This window comes from Acinonyx jubatus, chromosome X (genome assembly GCF_027475565.1).
Source record: "Acinonyx jubatus isolate Ajub_Pintada_27869175 chromosome X, VMU_Ajub_asm_v1.0, whole genome shotgun sequence".
NCBI classification, from domain to species: domain Eukaryota; kingdom Metazoa; phylum Chordata; class Mammalia; order Carnivora; family Felidae; genus Acinonyx; species Acinonyx jubatus.
The window spans coordinates 13,839,815-13,861,276 of NC_069389.1; the positions used below are offsets into that span (position 1 = coordinate 13,839,815).

General features: G+C 40.6%; 1 protein-coding gene and 1 long non-coding RNA gene across 5 annotated transcripts in view; one reads left to right on the forward strand and one right to left on the reverse strand.

Moving 5' to 3' along the window:
- NHS (NHS actin remodeling regulator) overlaps positions 1-21,462 on the forward strand; it is a 339,957-nt gene that overhangs the window by 287,333 nt on the left and 31,162 nt on the right. For all 4 annotated transcript variants that reach the window (XM_027054463.2, XM_027054464.2, XM_027054465.2 and 1 more), the window contains exons 2-3: positions 632-784; positions 5,208-5,341. In XM_027054463.2, the coding sequence (XP_026910264.2) occupies positions 632-784; positions 5,208-5,341 (287 nt within the window). The remainder of the gene's footprint in view (positions 1-631; positions 785-5,207; positions 5,342-21,462) is intronic.
- The window catches only part of LOC113597693 (uncharacterized), a 50,103-nt gene continuing 32,770 nt past the window's right edge, over positions 4,130-21,462 (reverse strand). Inside the window, exons 3-4 of the long non-coding RNA XR_008290032.1 lie at positions 7,130-7,248; positions 4,130-4,586 (exon numbers count right to left, since the gene is read on the reverse strand). This is a non-coding gene — a long non-coding RNA (uncharacterized LOC113597693). The remainder of the gene's footprint in view (positions 4,587-7,129; positions 7,249-21,462) is intronic.

Sequence of the window (21,462 nt, forward strand, 5' to 3'; positions counted from 1 at the left end):
TACAGAAGTATAGTTCCAGGCCCTGTGGCCAGAAGACTGGAGCTGGGGTGACCTTTTTGACTCATTCCTGAGGCTTTTGTCTGCATACTTTCTAAAAAACGTTCATTTATTTATTTGGGGGAGGGGAGGGGCAGAGAGGGAAGAGAGAAAGAATCCCAAGCAGGCTCGATGCGGGGCTCAAACTCACGAACCGTGAGGTCATGGCCTGAGCCGAAATCAAGAGTCAGACACTTAACCGACTGAGCCACGCAGGCGCCCCTCTGCATTCTTGGAAGGCAGGACCTCCCATGCCACCCCCTAAGCAAGGCTGGCCAGGAGTTTGTCCAGGTTGATGAGTGACTGTGTCAGAGAGCATAAAATGAAAGGTGTGGAGAGGATGTTAGCTGGTCACAGGCAGATGGTTGGTGTCCTGGGGTCTCCCATCCCTTAGCTCGGGGGCAAAGGGTGTCTTTTTCCATACTGTAAGCCACAAACCTTTCCCCAGCCTTGCGTGAGTTCCTGATGTGAATGCAGCAGTCTGGACTTCCACTCCACACAGATTCCCCGCCCCTGCCCCCCTCCCCACCCAGAGTCTGCCAGATGCACAATTTAAAGCTTGTGATGTATAACACCCCGTTTCTCTGTCTCACAGCCGTCTCCAACCTGGACATTGAGAGTAAGCTGAGCGTATACTACCGCGCCCCGTGGCACCAGCAGAGAAACATCTTCCTCCCGGCCACGAGGCCGCCCTGCGTGGAGGAGCTGCACCGCCGTGCCCGGCAGAGCCCGCAAGCCCTGCGCAGAGGTGACTGATTCCGGGATTGGGGGTGTTGATTTTCAGGGAGAGGGCAAGGAGCTTGTCCATCTGAGGTGGGGGGGGGGGTTCTTTCTCTGTGCCATCAGTTCCGGCACCATCCCTTGTTACACAGCAAGTACTTCGAAATGATCCCTTTTCTACCCTGAAATGAAATTCGTGGGTAATTATATACATAATTAAAAATAGCATGATCTGAATATGATAATAAAAAGAATTTCAAAGGAAAATTATTTCTGATATTTGCAGTATACAATGCCTGGGCACGACTGCACTAGAAGACATAATGAAGCAGTCAGATGTCTGTGCCTATCAAAAGTAGGTTTGGATTAAGTCAAGACAATCAGAAGCCATTCTGAACAAAAAGTAGAGGGAAATGAAAGGGCAGAGGACACAACCATAAAAACTGGTATGTTCTGCATATGTTAAGCATGAGCAAAAAAAGACTAAAAAAAAAACCTTTGGATTATAATTTAAAGAGAATTAGATTTGACTCAGAAATAGGTTCTAGGCTTTTCTGTTACAGGAAATTCTGATAGGACATTTGTGGGACCTAGAGCACTATTTCATTGTTTAGGAACATCCTGTGCATTGTAGGAGGGCTGTCGTCCTTGGCTCCTGCCTAAACCTGCCCCCCTACCCCCTGCCCCAGGGGATCCCGCTCCTGTTGAGAACCATTCTACAGCGGAGTGAGTGGCAGCTTGGAGAAGTCCGAAACCTCGCTTAGGGTCACACACAGCCCATTTAGGTAGAGTGCCAAGACTCAGAGCCAGGCCTCCAGACCCCCGGCCAGAGCTCTTTTCCTCCTCACCATACACTGTGTCCTAGGAAAATAAATATTTCTCTTTCTCTTTCATTCTGAGAAAGCCAGAGACAGGCACAGAACAAAGTAGAAGATAACAGCCTTCTCTTACCTTCCAGGGGCTCAAAACCATTCTAATTAGGACAAGGAGATTAAAAACTGGGAGCACCCTTTTAGAGACCCCTAAATTGGGTATGAGAAGTTGGCACGCGAGCTTTTTCAGCCTTTAGATTTTCGCTGTGGAGACAGATGGTATCTGTACATTCAATGTCTTTTTTCCAAATTCCCTATGTTCCTTTAAGGAATGGTATTTTCCAAAAGCATTACAATTCAAATAAAATAAATAATGTCACTAGCAGGATAGAGAAATGACAAATTTGTTTTCAGCTTATTTTCTTCCACATGTGTATGACTTCTCCCTTTTCCCATATCCCTGTGTTCTCCCCCTTTAATGAAAGAATTAACCTACTAATATCCCTAACACAACTGTTGCTAAAAATGCCCCTTGGTTATTAGTAGCAGATACTGTGACACTTAGGATGAAGAGTGATGATGGGTATCCTCTAGAGGTATCTCTGGCCTTCTTACTATTGACTGATTTTTAAAGTTGAGTCACTTCGATTTTATGGTTGGCTGAAAAGTCCTTCTTTACCAAATTTTTAGTGCAGGCCACCTTCTGGAAATCTTCCTTAACATACTCCCCATTCCTTTGCAGCCTCGATTAGGCCCCTTTCCCCTAATACTATCCTTTGACTCCTCCCAATCGTGCCACTTACAAGCGTGTAACTAACCTCTTACAAGCCTATCTCCACTCTTAATCCATGAGCAACTGAAGAGCTAGGATGAGATCTTATTCATTTTTATTCAAAGCACTTAGCATGAACCTGACACAAAGTAGGTCCTCAATGAATGTGTAAGTAAATCAAATTCTGTAAAAAACTGGTTGAGCATAGAGGGCATAGAATGATGACAGGGGAGTCTGATCATTCTCACTAAATACTTTCTCTGATCCCATCATCAGAGAGCTTGAGTTGTGGTAGCCCTTTAGACACAATTATTTTTATCCCTTTATTATTATTCATAAGTCATCCCTGATTAGATTTTCCCAGATTCAACCAGATAACATCAAGCTGCTTGTACACTATCCCATTTCACTGTGTTGTCAGCTTTGGACTCAATGACAGAACTGAGGAACAGCCAGTGCCAATATCAGTTTTCTCAGAACTTCCTCCTGGGGACTGAGAGGGATACAGGGCCTCCTGGGGTTTTGGAAGAAGACCTCAGAGCTGTGTCTCGCCCTCCCAGACTGGCTTTCTTTGAGGTTGTCTCAACAGCAAATCTTGGGTGTAGTAGTTTTAATAGCACTGCAGAGAGCCATAAACAGGAATTATAGGCATCATAGAATTAAAAACATGCAGTGTGGAATTAAAATTAGAAAGTGACTTTTTTTTTAACCTTGTCCCGGAAACATAGTAGCTTAGCACTGCATTCATCAGAATACCACTTCTGCCATCTGGTGGCCGTGACTAATAGCTAGCCGACAAGGGCCTTGCTCCGCAGACGCCGGAGTAAGCTCCCTGTAGGTTCTCTATTTGGACAGCCCAAAGGTCCTGGCTTCCACCAGCAGTGAGTGGATAATGAAGCAGAGACAAGTGAAGCTGTGGTGGCGGCAGCACTGTGCTCCTTTTGGCGATGAGGCTATAAGGAGGGAGCTGATGGGACTGAGAGCAGAACCTTAGAAATTGGCTGCTTTTGAGATCTGCTCAATAGCAGTCCCTTCAACAAAGTCTACTGAGCTCCAAGCATTGTGCTAAACCTAGGATTCAGAGGGTAATAACTAACATTTGGGCCCTGTCCACGAGGAATGCCTGTCTAGTGAGGTAGTAAACAGGGAATTCAACAGGGATGTGGGTGCTCAGAGGAAAGGACCGATCATGCCATGGAGCTTCAGAGAAGGCTTCCCAGAGCAAGTTGCACCTCAATGCATTTCAAATTATTTAGAACCTGATTCCTCTCCCCCCCCCCACTTTTTCTTGGCAGTTCTTTATGCTCAGAGCCAAATGGCTTAAAGTAATGCCACTGTTTGTTTCTAAGAAGAGAGAGGGAGAAATTACTAAGTGGCTATAAAGAGAGATTTATATTTTATATTTCCTTCCTTTCAAGGTTCAGGGCTGAGGTCTAAGTTCCATTAGCCTAAGGGAATAACGACCAAGAGTCTACTGCAGTTTCAGACTCCAGGAGATGAATGTTCTCCCCACCCCACCGCCAGAAAAAAAAGTATTATTAGGGAGTCATTAATCTAGCCTGCCTCTTCCCAGCCTCGGGCAAATGAAAGAGAGAGATTTAAGAAAGTGTAGGAAGGGAGCAACTGAATGGGAAATTGAGTTGATGTGTCCCTCCTGACTCCCTTCCTCTGACCTTTTCCTAACCAGTGACACCTGTATTCTACTCGTTATGAATTTTAAAATGTATCTTTTTCTTTGTGCTGCCCGTTTAGAAAAGCCCACTGCTTGCTTGCAGAGAAAAACAGGTGGTGGCAGTGGAAAGACATTTATTTCAAAAGGTCTTTCCGATGAACACTGGCTGTGGCGGCAGTTTAGCAAAGACTACCTACCAGTATGTGACTTTGTACCTTGGACTTGTGAGGGGTCATAAGATTTCAGGCCCTGGGCAGGAGTGTAGGCTGGATTGGGCAGGCAGGGTGGCTGTTAGTGTGGTGTGTTGGGCAGGGTGTGCTTTGGAGCTCGCTGAGACACCCAGAGAACAAAACTGTGCTCTTGATGCCTCAGTGATTCTTGTTAAGAAGCCAGGAGCACGTCATCCCATGCATGGAAATTTCTTGGCTTTCCCCAGACGTAGCTTTACTCCTAAATCGGCCAACTGTCCTCATTGGGATTCCTATACTTTCTCTAGGAGCCCAGGATTTCAAAGCCCTTTGAGTGTTATACATGATGGGGCTTAGACGGCTGCAATGGTGTGGTCACAGGTTTTCTAGAAAAGAAAATGTAGATAAATAAATAATTGCATGATAGAAAGATAAAAGCCCTGATGTGTAGTACCCACTAATTTCTGTGATGTAAATACTCCCACCGTGGCCCACTTCTAAGCCACCAGTAGTTTCAAAACTGGTTTGCAAAATTCCTGAACACCTAGCAATCAGCACTCCTGAGCCAGCGTGAGCTGGCTCCACCACCTACTGGATGGCTGGGAGTGTGTGTTTCTGGCACTCCCCAGGAGACTCTGGCACGTCTGTGCCTACTGTCCACTCCAGCATCAATGTCACCAAATCTTCCCCCGTTGTCCTAGACTTTTTTGTTTTGCTCACGTTGTTTTGAAATGAGGCATGTTGAAAAATGTACTGCTTTTTCCAGACTCAGAGTGAGCCATCTTGTAGAAAGATTACAAGATGGACCCACTAAAATGTAAGCGCCAGTCTTCATATTAATGTGAAGTGAACGTTTAGTTTGGAACCATTCTAAAAATCTTACTTGGTATACAGATGAGCTAGATTAGCAAAAACTTTTTTCTAGCCTTTTGCTCATCCTCCCAAAGGGGAAAGAGAAATGGAAAATGCCAAGGATGTTTCTGTATCGTTGCTTTTTCTGCCCCTAGAACACCGCAGCCGGAGCGATCGCCGGGAGCAGAGAGCCGCTGTCCCCCTTTCTGTAGTGGCTCCTCCACTGCCAGCCTACCCCCCAGCTCACAGCCAGAGGAGGCGCGAAGTAAAGGACCGGCACTTCTTAACGGTGAGCTTGGCGGCCAGCCAGCAGCCCTGTCCTTGCTCATCAGAAAGCATGAGTGGGTCTTGGGAGTCACAGTGGATGAAGCTGGGCCACGTGAGAGAGCAAATCATGGGCATTTGAGAGCAACTGGAGTTTCTTCTCCCCTCTTTCATTCATGCGTCTTTTGGAGAATAGAGTGGGGATTCAGAAGTATTTTTTTAGTTAACTGGTTGCACAATGCAGCAAAGCAATAATTAAGGACTCTAACGTCGGAGGGAAAAACTTGCTTCAAACACCAGATTTCCTGCATACAAGCTAAAAGACGTAGGGCAGGTTCCTTCTTAGCCTTCAGTTCCCTCCTCTCTAAGATGGGGATATTAACAGCATCTACCTCATAAAGTTTGAGGGTGAAATGAGATAAGACATGGAAAGAATGTAGCACAGTGCCAGGCACAGAGTAAGACCTAGATATATGTTAACTGTTACTGTTGAATGTTAAGTGCTAACTGGCAGGCGATCGTGTGGATGACTCGGTGGGGGTGGGCTGAGAAAAAAATGATGTGAAAACTTAACATATGAAGATGAACCATTTCATCATTTTATGCTTCCCCATTCTATAAGGGAGGCTAGTTCTGCAGGGTAACCAGTTACCAGAGGGCCCCCCTCACTGCTAGTGATTTCAGCTTTGCCTGGGTGGGTGTGGCTGTAATGCAGCCCAAGCCCCAAGGATGGACCACAGATGAGCCCAGAACACCTACAAAGTCCATCACCCTGGGTGTGCTTTCTAAGGCCTCGGTGGGGATAAGTGCTCACCTATAGAATTGATCTTCCATTCAAGTTCTACCCCTCAGACCTGGAGGGGACGCAGAACACAGATCTATGCATTAGGCTCACAAGGGCTGCACACTGCTGCAAGAGAAAAGGCTGCAGGGACTGGGACCGGACCCTCTGAGGAGGGGCGATGACTTCTGTGACACAGTCAGCCCACATGGCTGCCAGAGTGGGTGGATCCCTGCTCCTTTGTCATTCTGGTTTGAGGCCAAAATCTAAAGAAGTTACAAGTGTGGGTCCAAGTTGAGGTTTTCACATGAAATGAAGTTTGTATGTAGGATAATACACCCTGCACCTTTATGGTTTTTACACTATGCAAAATAGATGCGAAATATTTGGACCACATGACACCAAACATGCAGCTGAGAAGAGACTTCATCTAAATGAATCTGCATGATGTACCATATCCGGATAAAACAGTGAGTGATAGCGAACAACACACAGACATTAGGCTTCACAGACTTCAGGTTCACCGAGTCTACTCGGTGCCATAGCACACTCAACTACACTGCTGCGGTGCAGCCCAGGGGTAAGAAAGGAAGGTGACAGACTCTTAGGGCTTTCTAGGTCTTTATATAGAGCAGTTACACATGCTAGTGATTTGTCACAAAAGCCCCTGCTCGACAAAAGTTCTTATTAAGCTCAAATCTGCTTGCTAAAGCATTTGCTTTTAATGAGGCATTTTCTGCATAAAAATGCTAAAAATATTTTTCCATTCATTATAACATGTTTTGTGGCTCATTAAGTTGTTTTTTCCAGGGGGGCGGGTGAGAGAGAATGTTGAACATTTACAGAAATGACATAAAAATATCACCATTTGTCATAATCTGCATAATTTTTAATAAAGTCTAAATACCAAAGTAAGGCTCTAGGAAAAGGCCTAAAATCATGAATAACAATGAAGGTGCTTCATTGACCCGACAAACATCAATAAGAGAAGAGGTCTAGATCATACTTATGTAAACCAGAAAGTGTACCCACCTCAAATGATAATACTTAGTATTTCCAAGTAACTGGGGAAATTTTAACTGTTTCATTTCTCTGAGTTTGGGTCACCAAGTTCACTGGAAGATCTTCCATTCAAGTTCTACCCCTCAGACCTGGAGGGGACGCAGAATACAGAACACAGATCTATGCATTAGGCTCACAAGGGCTGCACATTGCTGCAAGAGAAAAGGCTGCAGGGACAGGGACCGGACATTTGCAGCCAAACTGCTAGATAGACCTTTTCTTACACAGCAAATTGCTGGATACACGTTTTCTTAGACAGTAACTCTCCTTTCATCTATGAGACTTTAGTTGAGCCATTTTTTTTCTTCCTTTAAAAAAGCATTCCTAATGAGATTCTGATACATGATCTTCCACAACCCTGCACCCTACACACTGTAGTTTGCTCATTAATGGTATAGACTGTGAAGTCAAACTGCCTGGATGTGAGCACCAGCTCTACCGTTTGTTAGCTAGCTGTGTGACCCTGGAGTTAATCATTTCAGTGTCTCAGGGTTAATAGTACACAGTACCTCACAGGTGTGAAACAAAGATTGAATGTGTTAGTACACGCGAATAGTACCTGATGCACAATAAGTACTCAATATGTATTGGACATCACCATCATTAATAGCCAATCAAGTTCGTGAAGTATCAGTGATATACAGTAATAAGATTATGGGTCTAACTAGATTTAAATCCCAGCCCTACCATTTTCTCAGTTGTGTGATTTTGAAAAAGTTACATCTTTCTGAGTCCCAGTTTCTTGTTTAGAAGGTTGTTAAGAAGACTTAATACAATATTATATAAATACAATTAAATTGTATATGAAAAAGTTCCCAGCATAGTGCCTAAAACAAACAGATATCTGAAACTATATTCATAATCAAGATAAACTCTAACATATAGTCACATATAAGACTGGAGGGAGTATAAGTTGTTACACTTTTTCTAGAGGGCAATTTCCCAATAATTGTCAAAACTATAAGATACTAAATTATGCTAAGTGAAGTCAGACAAATACCATATGATTTTACTTCTATGTGGAATCTAAAAACCAAAACAAATGAATGAACAGAAAACAGACCCATAAATACAGGGAACAAACTGATGGTTGCCAGGGATGGGTGAAGGGCAGTGGGAGGTACAGGCTTCCAGTTATAGAATAAGTCATGAGGATAAAAGATACAGTACAGGGAATAAAATCAATGGTATTATAACAGTGTTGTATGATGTCAGATGGTAGCTACACTTGGGGTGAGCATAGCATAATGCAGCATAGACTTGTCACGTCACTGTTGTACCCCTGAAACTAATGTAACATTGTGTCTCAATTATACTTCAATAAAAAGTAAATAAAAGTGGCCAAAAAAAAAAAACAAACCTGTAAGATGGGGCAGCTGGCTGGCTCAGTCAGTGGAGCGTGCAACTCTCGATTTTGGGGTTGTGGGTTCAGGCTCTATGTTGGGTATAGAGATTAGTTAAAAAAATAAAATCTTTAAAAAAATACTCTTTGATTCAGCAATTCTATGTGTAGGAATTTATCCCCAGGCAATAATGGGACTGTATGCAAAGATGTATTCACTAAGGTGTTCATCAAAGCACTCTTTCGAACAGGAAAAATAATTATGTTAAATGTCCACGGTAGATACTTAATTCTGATATATTCTAGGATAGAATACAATATCAAAAATAGTGTTATAAAAGAACACTCAATGGGGCGCCTGGGTGGCTCAGTCAGTTAAGCATCCTACTTCGGCCCAGGTCATGATCTCACGGTTTGTGAGTTCGAGCCCCGCATCAGGCTCTGTGCTGATAGCTTGGAGCCTGGAGCGTGCTTCGGAGTCTGTGTCTCTCTCTCTGCCCCTCCCCAGCTCATGCTCGCTCTCTGTCCTTGTTAAAAATAAATAAACTTAAAAAAAAATAAAAAAAAAAGAACACTCAATGAAATAGAAAATGTACATATTTTATCAGAGATTTTTAAACAGTGTATAAGACTGTGTATAGTATGAGCTCAAAAAATATGAGTGTATATGTGAGTATATATACACACACACACATGTGTAGGAAAAAGACGGGAAGGCTTACATACCTGTGGTTCCCAAACTGTGTGCTGAGGTACTCCAGGGCACTGTAGTGAGCTCCTAAGGGTGCAATGGGATATTGTAAATTTTCAAGAGCTACAGTGTCCTCTGTTTGTATCTGGTGATGGCTCCAAAGCAGCCTCATAGCTCTTACAAGTGGAAAGAGGGGGTGCTTGGTTTCTTGACATGTGATTTAAATAAAAGTTCTCCAAGGGGAATGCACAGGAAACTGACCACACAATTTAGCTTTTTAAAAAAACCCTCTGTCAGCTGAAGAGTCAAGGTTTGTTTCCCAACTTTAAAGTCCATCTGGGAGTCCTCCTTCTTCAAGGGTGGCAAAGGAGATAATCTCAGGCCGCCAGATGGTTTTCCAGAGGAATTCTACTAAACCTTCAAAGTTTAGATAATCCCAATGCCCTACAAATTGTTTCAGAGCACTGAAAATAAAGTAGAACTTCCCCATTTCTTTTATAAATCTTTTATGAAGGTTTGATACCTAAACCTGGTAAAGACTGGGAGGAAGGGAGGGGGAGGGAACCATAGACCAATATCACTCATGATTATTAATGCGGAAATACTAAACTAAATGTTGGCAAACAGAATACCACATTAAGAAATTAATATACCATGACCAAATGGGATTTATTCTAGGAATGGAAGGTTGGTTTAATATTAAGAAATCTATTAGTATCATATACCATATTAATTGATCTAAAGGAAAAAAAACCCATATGATTATCTCCATAGATGCTGGAGAGGCCTTAAATAAAATTTAACACCTATTTTTATAAAAAGACTTGAGAAAATAGGAATTGAGTGGTACTTCATTAACACAATAAAATATGTACACCTTAGTCCTAAAGCCAGTATCTTAATGGGGAAACACTACAGGCATTTCCACTAAAATCAGGAACAAGGCAAAGATGCTCACTATCTCTGCTACTAATTAGCATTTTACTAGAGAGATTAATCAATAAATTAGACAAAATAAATCAATTACAGGCATAAGAATTAGGAAGGAAGAAGTAAAGCTATATCTAGTTGCAGATGATATGATACTATAGGATTTTCCTGGTAGACAATCAATGATAAAACTCAAACAGTAAAAGAATTCAGTAAGGTAGTAGGATACAAACACACAAAAATCAATACCCTTCATTTACACAAATGATAGCCAATTAAAAGACCTAATAGTAGAGAAAACTCCGTGTATAGCAATAACAAAGACTAAACACTTAGGAATTAATTTACCAGAAATGTGCAAAACCTGTATAAGAAAAACTATAAAGCATTCCTAAAAGACACAAAATTAGACTTTCTCAAATGGAAGGATGTCCCTTGTCCTTGGATAGAACGATTCAGCATTATAAGCAAGTCAGTTCTAATTCATAAATTTAATCCAATCCCAATAAAAATACCAATAAGCTTCCTTTTAAATGGAGTTAGACCCATTGATACTAAAGTTCTCATGGAAAAACAAACATACAAGAATAGCCAGGAAAACAGTGACAAAGGAAACCAATAAGGGTGAGTAGCTCTACCAGGCATTAAAATATCTTTAAAGCCTTTATAATTACGATAGTGTGGTACTGATACATGAGTAGAAAAACATACCAGTAGAAAAGAATACAAAATCCAGAAATCAACCCAAGTATATATGAAAATATAATCTACGATAAAGGCAGTATCTCAAAACACTGAGGCAAAAGATAGGAGCTTTTTTTTAATGATGGTAGAACAACTGGTAGAAAAATTTCACCAGAGTTTCTCAGTCTCGGCACTACTGATGTTTCAAGTCAGATAATTCTTTGCTGTGGGGGCTGTCCTGTGCATTGTGATGTTTAGCAGCATGCTGGGTCCCTACCCAAAAGATGCCAGGAGCACTCTTCCCCCTCGTTGTGACAACCCACAATGTCTCCAGACAGTGCCGCCAAACGTCCCCTGGGAAGACAAAATTGCCCCTGGTTGAGAGCCATGTAATGAGATCCATACCTCACACCATACACAAGATTAAGTTCCTAATGGATGAGGGACCTAAACATAAAAAATGAAACCATACAAGTACTGGAGCAAAATAGGGGTGAGTTATTCCTTTTTTTTTAAGGTTTTATTTTTAAGTAACCTCTACACCCAAGGTGGGGCTCGAACTTACAACCCCAAGGTCAACAGTTGCATGTTCGATGGACTGAGCCACCCAAGCACCCTGAGGTGAATTATTCTCTAACCTCAGTGTAGGAAAAGGCTTTCTAACTCTGACTCAAAATACAGGGGCAGTAAAAGATTGATGAACAGTAAATATTTTTGCATGCTCAAACACCAGAAACAAAAGATAAGCAAAAACTGGTAGAAAATATATGCACTTTGTACCACAGATAAAAGATTATTATCACTAATAGATAAATACCTCTTCAAAATTGAGGGACAAAGAAAGGAACAAAAACCTAGTAGAAAAATGGGGGAAAGCCTTGAACAGACAATTCAAAAAACACAAAAATGTTGCTTAAACTTAAGAAAAACTGTTCAAACTCACAATGAGAGAAATGCAAACACTGACAATTTATCACCTAATTAGATCGGCAAAAATTAAACAATATGACAACATATATATTTTATTGGTGAAACTGGGGGCGGGTAGGTGCGGACAGGCACTCACAAACAGTGCTGGTGGAAATGCAAACTTGGTACAACCTATCTGGAGGGGAATAAAACTACACCTCTGATAATACAAAAAGATCAATCACTGTAGTGTTGTTTAAAATCACAAGCTATCGGAAATGACCAAGATGTCTATACATAGATGGATGTATTTAAGAAGTATTTATTTATTAGTGATATTAGCCCTTCTTCTGAGGCTCATGTACCTGTAGTGATGGAATAAACTACAGGACATCCACACAGTGGAGGAGCACTGTGCAGGTGTAAAAAAAAAAAAAAAAGAGGAAGATCTTTCTGAACTAATAAGGAGTGACTTCCAGGACATATTCTTAAGTGAAAAAGGCAAAGCCCAAGGTTCCAGGCACAAGATGACCAATGTAGGAAGGCCCTGAACTAACCTCCTCCATGGAACACACACCGATTTGCACCTATTAATAGAACAATTCCTCCTGAAGAAGAAGTGAGAGCTGACTGGACAGCTTCTGAACAACCAAAGATGGAGAGAACAGCAAGAGAGAGAAGAGTCACAGTAACAAAGGGAACCCCTGTACCCACACTGGGAACAGCAGTGGGGAGGGACAGTACTGAGGAACCAAGAACAGATCCCTCTGTCCTTGGGCAAAGAAAAAAAACAGCCACAGCTTTAAAGAGCAACTAGCATATAAAAGACACAACACTAGAACTCTGCTAAGCAGTGCAGGAGCTGTGGGAATGTTCTCCAGGTCAGAGGGACTGGAGAATGCACAGTTGATGTTTCCATACCACCTTAAAAGCCTAGAATGGAGCAGGGTCCAGACACGGGAACAGGTTGGTCTGGTCCTCACAGTGGGCTTGCAGCTTCAGTGAGCCCAGGGTCTGCAAGCCCACACCAGCCTCAGTTGCACTGAAGCACAGAAAAACAGCCAGGTTTAAAAGGGCTAAGTAGCTGCGGGTGCACTCTCTCCCCCACTACCTTAAAAGCCCAGAGAGGAATGGCATACCTGGTAGGTCTGGATGCTGTAACTGGCATGTATGGTTATCACCAGGAGCTTTTGACCTCAGCAAGCCCAGGGTATGTAAGACCACACCAACCCTGGTCACAATGGGACACAGAAAAAAAGTCATGGTTTCAAAGGGTCAGAGAACAGCTGGGATGCTCTCTCCCACTCTACCTTTTTTAAAAGCCCAGACCAGAACAGGGCTTGGCTCACAGTGAGCTTGTGACCTCAGCTAACCCAGGGCTACACAACCACCTTGTGTGCTGGAGCACAGAAATTAAGCCACATTTTTGTTTTTAATTAAAAAATTATTATTATTATTTTTTTAATTTGTCTTGTTTGGTTTTTATTTTTGTTCTTTTTGGTTTTTTTTCTTTTCCTCTTAGTTCTTTAAAATTTTTAATTTTATTATTTTTTCTTCTTTCTATAAAAAGCCATGGTTTAAAAGAGTAACTAACATATGCAGCCACAGCTCCAGCCAGCCAGCAAAAGTAACCAAGCACACACACAGTCTACAGAGGGGACAACATATACAAGACCACTCCTTCAAGTTTAGGAGAACTAGCCTTTCTGCCTAATCCATAGAAACACCAAAAGTCAAGCAAAATGGGGAGAGAGAGGAATATGTTCCAAAAGAAAGAACAAGAAAAAAACCTCAGAAAAAGAACTAAATGAAAGAGATAAGCAATATGCCTGATAAACAATTTAAAATAATGATCATAAAGATACTGGGCTGGAGAAAAGAAGGGAAGAATTCAGTAAGTCCTTCAATAAAGGAATAGAAAATATTTTCAAAAACCAGAGTTGCAGAATACAGTAACTGAAATAAAAACCACACTAGAGAGAGTGGACAGCAGATCAGCAGATGCAGAAGAACGTATCAGCAATCTGGAAGACAGGGCGATGGAAAGCACACAAACTGAACAGCAAAAAGAGAAAAGAATTTTTAAAAATGAGGATAGATTAAGAAATCTCTTGGACAACATCAAGAGAACAAACATTCACATCATAAGGGACCTAGAAGAAAAGAGAGAGAAAGGTGTAGAAAACGTACTCAAAGAAATCATAACTGAAAACTTTCCTGACCTAGGGAAGGAAACAGACATCCAAATCAAAGGACACAGAATTCCAAATAAGATGAACCCAAGGAGGTCCACACCACGGGCACACAATATTTAAAATGTAAACGTTAAAGAGAGAATCTTAAAGCAGCAAGAGAAACAAAAAGTTACCTACAAGGGAAAAGCCTATAGGCTATCAGCTCATTTCTCAGCAGATACTTTGCAGGCCAGAAGGGAGTGCATGATATTTTAAAGTGCTTAGGAAAAAACCTGCAACCAAGAATACTTTACTGGCAAGGTTGTCATTTAGATTTGAAGGAGAGATAAAGTTTCCCAGACAAATGAAAGATAAAGGAGTTTATCACCACTAAACCACTTTCACAAGCAATGTTAAAGAGACTTCGAGTGGGAAAGAAATGGCTATAATTAGACATAAAAAATTATGAATAAAAAGAGGTAAAATGTGACAATATATACATTAAGTGTGGAGAAGGGAGTAAAAAAGGGAAAAGAATGGAAAAAAAAGTTTTTTTTCTTTTGCTCTTTTTTTAGAATGTATTTGAACTGAAATGACCAAACCTCATAACCACAAACCCAAAACTGACGATATATAAAAAATAAAAAGAAAGCCAAACACAACACTGTAGAAACTCATCAAACACAAAAAAGGAGAACAAGGGATGCATGGCTTGTTCAGTCAGTGGGGCATTCGACTCTTGATCTCAGGGTTGTTGGTTTGAGCCCTACATTGGGTGTAGAGATTACTTAAAAATAAAATCTTGGGGCCCCTGGGTGGCTCAGTCAGTTGAGCGTCAGACTTTGGCTCAGGTCATGATCTCGCAGTTCATGAGTTCCAGCCTCACGTTGGGCTCACTGCACAGCCCACTTCAGATTCTCTGTCCCCCCTCTCTCTGTCCCTCCCCTGCTTGTGCTCTGTCGCAAAAATAAACAAACATTAAAAAAAATAAAAAGTAAAATCTTAAAAAAGAGAGCAAGAGAAGAAGGAACAATGAAGAACTAAAAAAAGAAACACAGGAAACAAATTTAAAAATGGCAATAAGTACATACCTATCACTAATTACTTTAAATCTAAATGGCCTAACTGCTGCAATCAAGAGAGGCAGGGTAGCAGAATGGATGAAAAAATAAAAAGGACCCATCTAGACTTCAGGAAAGATGGTGGAGGAGGAGGATCCTGGGCTCATCGGTCCCACGGACACAACTAGAAAACACCCGCATCAGTGTAAATAATCCAGAAAACAACTAGAAGACTGGCAGAACAGACTATCACAGCTAAATGTAGAAAAGAGGCCATATCAAAGAGAAGAAGAAGGGCTGAGACTTGGTGGGGAGCCAAACAGACTGGCAGGACTGTCCACAGGAGGGACCTGCAAGCCCAAGAGGGGAGAGAAGAGGACCCTGCACCGGGCACCCCACCCACAGGGACCGCACTGTAAAAAAGAATCCCCATAACATTTGGCTTTGAAGGCTAGAGGATCCTGGCTTCACACATTTTTATGATCATTAAGACTTTAAAAATCAGCAGGCTCAGCTCTGCAGGAGCTGGGAACACAATAGGAAACTGAGTCCCCGCCCTTAAAGAGACAGTATAAAGAACAGAGATACAACATAGAAGGAACAGTTTGAAAACCACGTGCGGTATTCTGAAAGGAGATGTATTTGGTCATTTCAGAGCAGGTACTGGAGGGGCAAGGAACTTTGGGAGACTTGTCCAAGAACAAAAGAGCTGGTAGGCCCCATTTCCCTCCCCAATCCCCCATCCCTGGCTTGGACACACAGGTACCTGCAGGAACCACAGCATGCAGCACTCTCCACCCAGGTTGCTAACAGCTTGCCACCCACCCCCTGCACACTTTTGTGGATCTGGCCCCTCCAACCCAGCAGGATTCCACAGAAGTTTTCCAGGGCACCTGCAGCTCCCCACCCACAGCACTGGCTCAAATCTTGTTGGCGCTACATGCCCAGCCCCTGCATTCTCCTACGGACCTGCCCCCTCCAATATACCCTTGGCTGGAGCACATCCAAGGCAGTGCCAAAGCCTGGGTGTGTGCAAGCAGCCCAGAGAAGGGCCAGCACCACTCCAAAGTGACTCCTGGGGAAGATAACCACACACACCAGTCTGACTGCAGCCCCAGCAGCGGGCTGGGGACAGACAATGCATCTCACTACAAGCCCCACCCACTAATGAAAGCTTCTCAGGGTGCAACATTGGGAAAATGCCCCACAGTTTGGTGCTCCTGCAGCCCTGACAAAAGCCTGATCTAACTTAACTAAAACCCGAAGTGGCCCCAGACTGGCCCACTAACAACACAGGAACCAAACCCTACTCAGCCACAACAGTAGGGCACATACAACACACATGGGAGATACCCCTGAAGTGCCAGGTTCTGGTGAACAGGGGATTTTGCACTGCAGGGCACTACAGAACCTCTGCATCATAAGGACACTACTTTCAAAAGCAGGAGACATAGCTGACTTTCCTAACACAGAGAAACAAACACAGAGAGTCAGACAAAATGGGAAGACCCAGGAAAATGTCCTGAATGAAAGAATAGGACAAAATCACAGCAAGAGAGCTAGATAAAATGGAGATAAGTAGTATCCAGAATAGAGCATATATTAGGCCACATAACAAGTGTCAACAAATTCAAAAAGATTGAAGTCATACCATGCATCTTTTCCAACCACAGCACTATGAAACTAGAAATCAACCAAAAGAAAAAATCTGGAACTAGCACAAATACATGGAGGTTAAATAACATGCTACTAACCAATGATTGGGTCAACCACAAGTCAAAGAGGAACTCAAAAAGTACATGGAGACAAATGAAAATGAAAACACAACAGTCCAAAATCTACGGGATGCAGAAAAAGCTGTTCTAAGAGGGAAATGTATAGCAATTCAGGCCTACATACAGAAGAAAAATCTCAAATTAACAACCTAACCTTACACCTAAAAGAGCTAGAAAAAGAACAAACTAAACCCAAAACCAGGAGAAGGAAGGAAATAATAAAGACCAGAGCAAAAATAAATAGAAACTAAAAGAACAATAGGGCAGATTGATGAAACCAGGAGCTAGTTCTTTGAAAAGATAAACAAAATTAATAAACGTTTAGTCAGACTCATCAAAAAGAAAAAAAAGAGTGAGAGAGAGAGAAACAGAGGACTCAAACAAAATCAGAAATGAAAAGGAGGAAATAACAACCAACACCACAGAAATACAAAAGATTATAAGAGAATATTATGAAAAAGTATATGACAACAAACTGGACAACCTGTAAGTAATAGATAAATTCCTAAAAACATATAACCTACCAAAACTGAATCAGGAAGAAATAGAAAGTTTGAACAGACTGATCACCAGCAATGAAATTGAATCCATAATAAAAAAAAAATCTGAACAAACCAAGGTCCGGCATCAGATGGCTTCATAGGTAAATTCTACCCTATATTTAAAAAAGAGTTAATACTTATACTCCTCAAACTATTCCAAAAAATAGAAGAGGAAGGAATGTTTCCTAATTCATTCTATGAGGCCAGCATTACCCTGATACCAAAACCAGATAAAGAAACCACAAAAAAAGAGAACTATAGGCCAACATCTCCGATGAACATAGATGCAACAATACCTGACAAAAAAATTAGGAAACTGAATCCAACAATACATTAAAAAATCATTCACCATGATCAAGTGGGATTTATTCTAGGGATGCATAGATAGCTCAATATTCACAAAATCAATATGACACATCAAAAAGGAAAAAAAACCTTATGATCATTTGAATAAATGCAGAAAAAGCATCTGACAAACTACAATATTCATTCATTCAACAAAATAGGTTTAGAGGAAATACTTCAATATAATAAAGGCTATATATGAAAAACCCACAGCTAACATCATATGCAATGGGGAAAATTTAGAGCTTTTCCCCTAAGGTCAAGAACAAGACAAGAATGTCCACTCTCCGCCACTATTATTCAACACAGTACTGGAAGTCCTAGCCATAGCAATCAGGCAACAAAAAGAAATAAAAGGGATCCAAACTGGTAAGAAAGAAGTGAAACTTGCACTATTTACAGATGACATGATACTACATACAGAAAAGCCTAAAGACTCCATCAAAAAAACTACTAGAACTGATGAGTGAATTCAGTAAGGTTTCAGGATGCAAAATCAATATACAGAAATCCATTGCATTTCTATACACTGATAAGAAAGTAAGAGAAATAGAAATTAAGTACTCACTTGGATGTAAATTTAAAAATTAAATTATATTAAATTTAAAAAATTAAGAAAACAATCCCATTTACAATGACACAAAAAATAATAAAATACCTAGGAATAAAGTTAACTAAGGAGGTGAAAGAGCTCTACTCTGAAAACTATAAAGCATTAATGTAAGAAATTAAAGATGACACAAATGGAAAGATATTCCATTCCCATGGACTGGAAGAACAAACATTATTAAAATGTCTATACTACTCAAAGCACTCTACAGATTTAATACAAATCCCTATCAAACTACCAACAGCATTTTTTCACAAAGCTAGAACAAACAATCCTAAAATGTGTATGGAACCACAAAAGACCCCAAATAGTCAAAAGCAATCCTGAAAAGAACAGAACCAGAGGTATCACAATCCCAGATTTCAAGATATGCTGCAACGCTATAGTAATCAAAAGAGCATGGTACTGGCAAAAAAAAAAAAAAAAAGAAAAAAAAAAAGACACATGGATCAACAGAACAGAACAGAGAGCCCAGCAATAAACCCACAATTATATGGTCAATTAATCTTCCAACAAAATAGGAAAGAAAATGCAATTGGAAAAAGTCTCTTCAACAAATGGTGTTAGGAAAACTGGACAGCTATATGCAAAAAGATGAAACTGGACCATACACAAAAATAAACTGAAATGGATTAAGGACCTAAATATGAGACTTAGAACCATAACCATAAAAATCCTAGAAGACAGCACAAGCAGTAACTTCTCTGACACTGGCCATAGCAACATTTTCCTAGATTTGTCTCTTGAGGAAAGGGAAACAAAGGAAAAATAAACTATTGGGATTATAAAAATAAAAATCTTCTGCACAGCAAAAGAAACAATCATCAAAACTAAAAGACAATCTACTGAACATATTTGTAAATGGCATATCCAATAAAGGGCTAGTATCCAAAATACATAAAGAACTTACACAGTTCAATACCAAAAAACAAATAATCCAATTAAAAATGGGCAGAAGACATGAACAAACATTTCTCCAAAGAAGACATACAGATGGCTGGCACAGGAAAAGATGTGCAACATCACTAATCATCAGGGAAATTCAAATCAAAAAACCACAATGTGATATCACATCATACCTTTCAGAATGTCTTAAAGCACAAAAGACAAGTGGAGAAAAAGGAACCCTCATGCACTGTTGGGAATACAAACTGATGCAGCCACTGTGGAAAAAAGTATGGAGGTTCCTCAAAACATTAAAATAGAATTACCATATAATCCAGTAATGCCACTACTGGATATTTACCCAAATAATATGAAAACACTAATATGAAGAGATACATGCACCCTATGTTTACTGCAGCATTACATACGATACCAAATTATGTAAGCAACCAATTGTCCATCGACGGATGAATGGATAGAGATGGTGTGTGTGTGTGTGTGTGTGTATTACTCAGCCATAAAAAAGAGTGAAATTGCCATTTGCAACAACATAGATAGACTGAGAGGGTATAATGTCAAATGAAATAAATGAGAGAAAGACAAATACCATATGATTTCACTCATATGTAGAATTTAAGAAATGAAACAAAGAAAAAAAAGAGACAAACCAAAAAATAGACTCTTCACTATAGGGAACTGATGGTTACCAGAGGGGAGGTGGGTGGGGATTGGTAAAACAGGTGATGGGGATTAAAGAGTATCCTTATGATGAGCAGTGAGTAATGTACACCTGAAACTAATACAACACTGTATGTTAATTATACTGGAATTAAAATAAATTTAAAAATAAACTTAAAAAATAAGAGCATGCATATTTTTAAAAAAGGACACATCTGTATGGAATATTACACAGCCACAAAAAAGGATGACATCATGCCATTTGAGACATGGACCTACAGGATCCATGTATTACACTTATGCTAAGTGTAATAAGACAAAGAAAGACAAATACCATAAGTGGAATCTTAAAAAAAAGTCAATAAATGAAGAAAGAAACAAAAAGCAGAATCAGATCTATAAGTACAGAGAACAAACTGATGGTTGCCCCAGAGGGGAGGGCTTTGGGGGGTTGGGCAACATGGGTGAAGAGGCGAGTAAAAAAACAGGCTTCCAGTTATGGAATGAATAAGTCATTGGAATCAAAGGGACAGCCTAAGGAATACAGTCAATGATGTTGCAATGGCAGCATAACAATATGACAGATAGTAGCTACACTTGTAGTGAACACAGCATAATGAATATACTGATCAAATCACTAAATTGTATGCCCAAAACCAATGTAACATTTTGTGTCAACTCTATGCAAATAAATAATTAAAAACTAAAGTTAAGTATCTTTAAAAAAAAAAAAGCCAAAGCCCCAAAAAAGTGGCTACAGTATGCTACCCTTCATGTTAGAAAGAAGAGTATATAAGAAAATATACAGGTATCCACTTACTTGTGTAAAAGAAATAGTCAATTCTGCTATAACACCATATACTCATCCCTAAAAACTTCCCCACTATACAAAATTGCATGATAAAAACCAGTTTATGGGGCACATAGGGCACAACACTCAACTTCCTCTATGATACACATACACAAAAAGTTAGGAACCTAATAAGAAAAAGCAGTAGCACAATTTTACAGGTTAAATACTTAAGAACTATAATATGATAAACGTGTCACTTTACCTAGAAAAAGCCCTGAAGTCTGCTTATGGAATGAACATTGGGAGGGCTGTAGCTCTGTGCGCTGGTGCAAAAGGGGCAGAAGGCTGTAGCCCCAGGCATGGATAAGTGTGGCTTCTAACACACGGGGTAAAGCAGGGAAACTCAGAGATGTCTGAGGTATGTGCATTTTATGTATTCTTACCCAGCTCAGGTCATCTGGGTGCAGTTTCTGGGTTGACCTAGAATTTCTCATGCATGAAACTGTCCATAAGCAAACACAAAATTCGCATGAAGCTCAGACCGTTCTCCAAGATATATCAATCATGTTGGAGCAAACTCACTTTTTCACAACAAGCATTACTGTGAAACTAACTACACAGGAAGGACAAATCAGAAACTCATGAGATTGGTTTACCAACAGTAAGCAGAAACAGGCTAGAAAGAATGGGGGGCGGGAAGGAGGCAGTCGAGTCTAGGGAGAGTGCCACTTCTGAGTAGATTTTTGGGTAGGTCTAACTCTTGGAACCCAGGTAATGTTTTATGTACCAGCCCGCCCAATAAATAAAATCAACCAGAATGTGAGCAGAACCCAAAATGGAAAACAAAGAGTAACAAATAAACCTAACTATATTTCAAATGAATA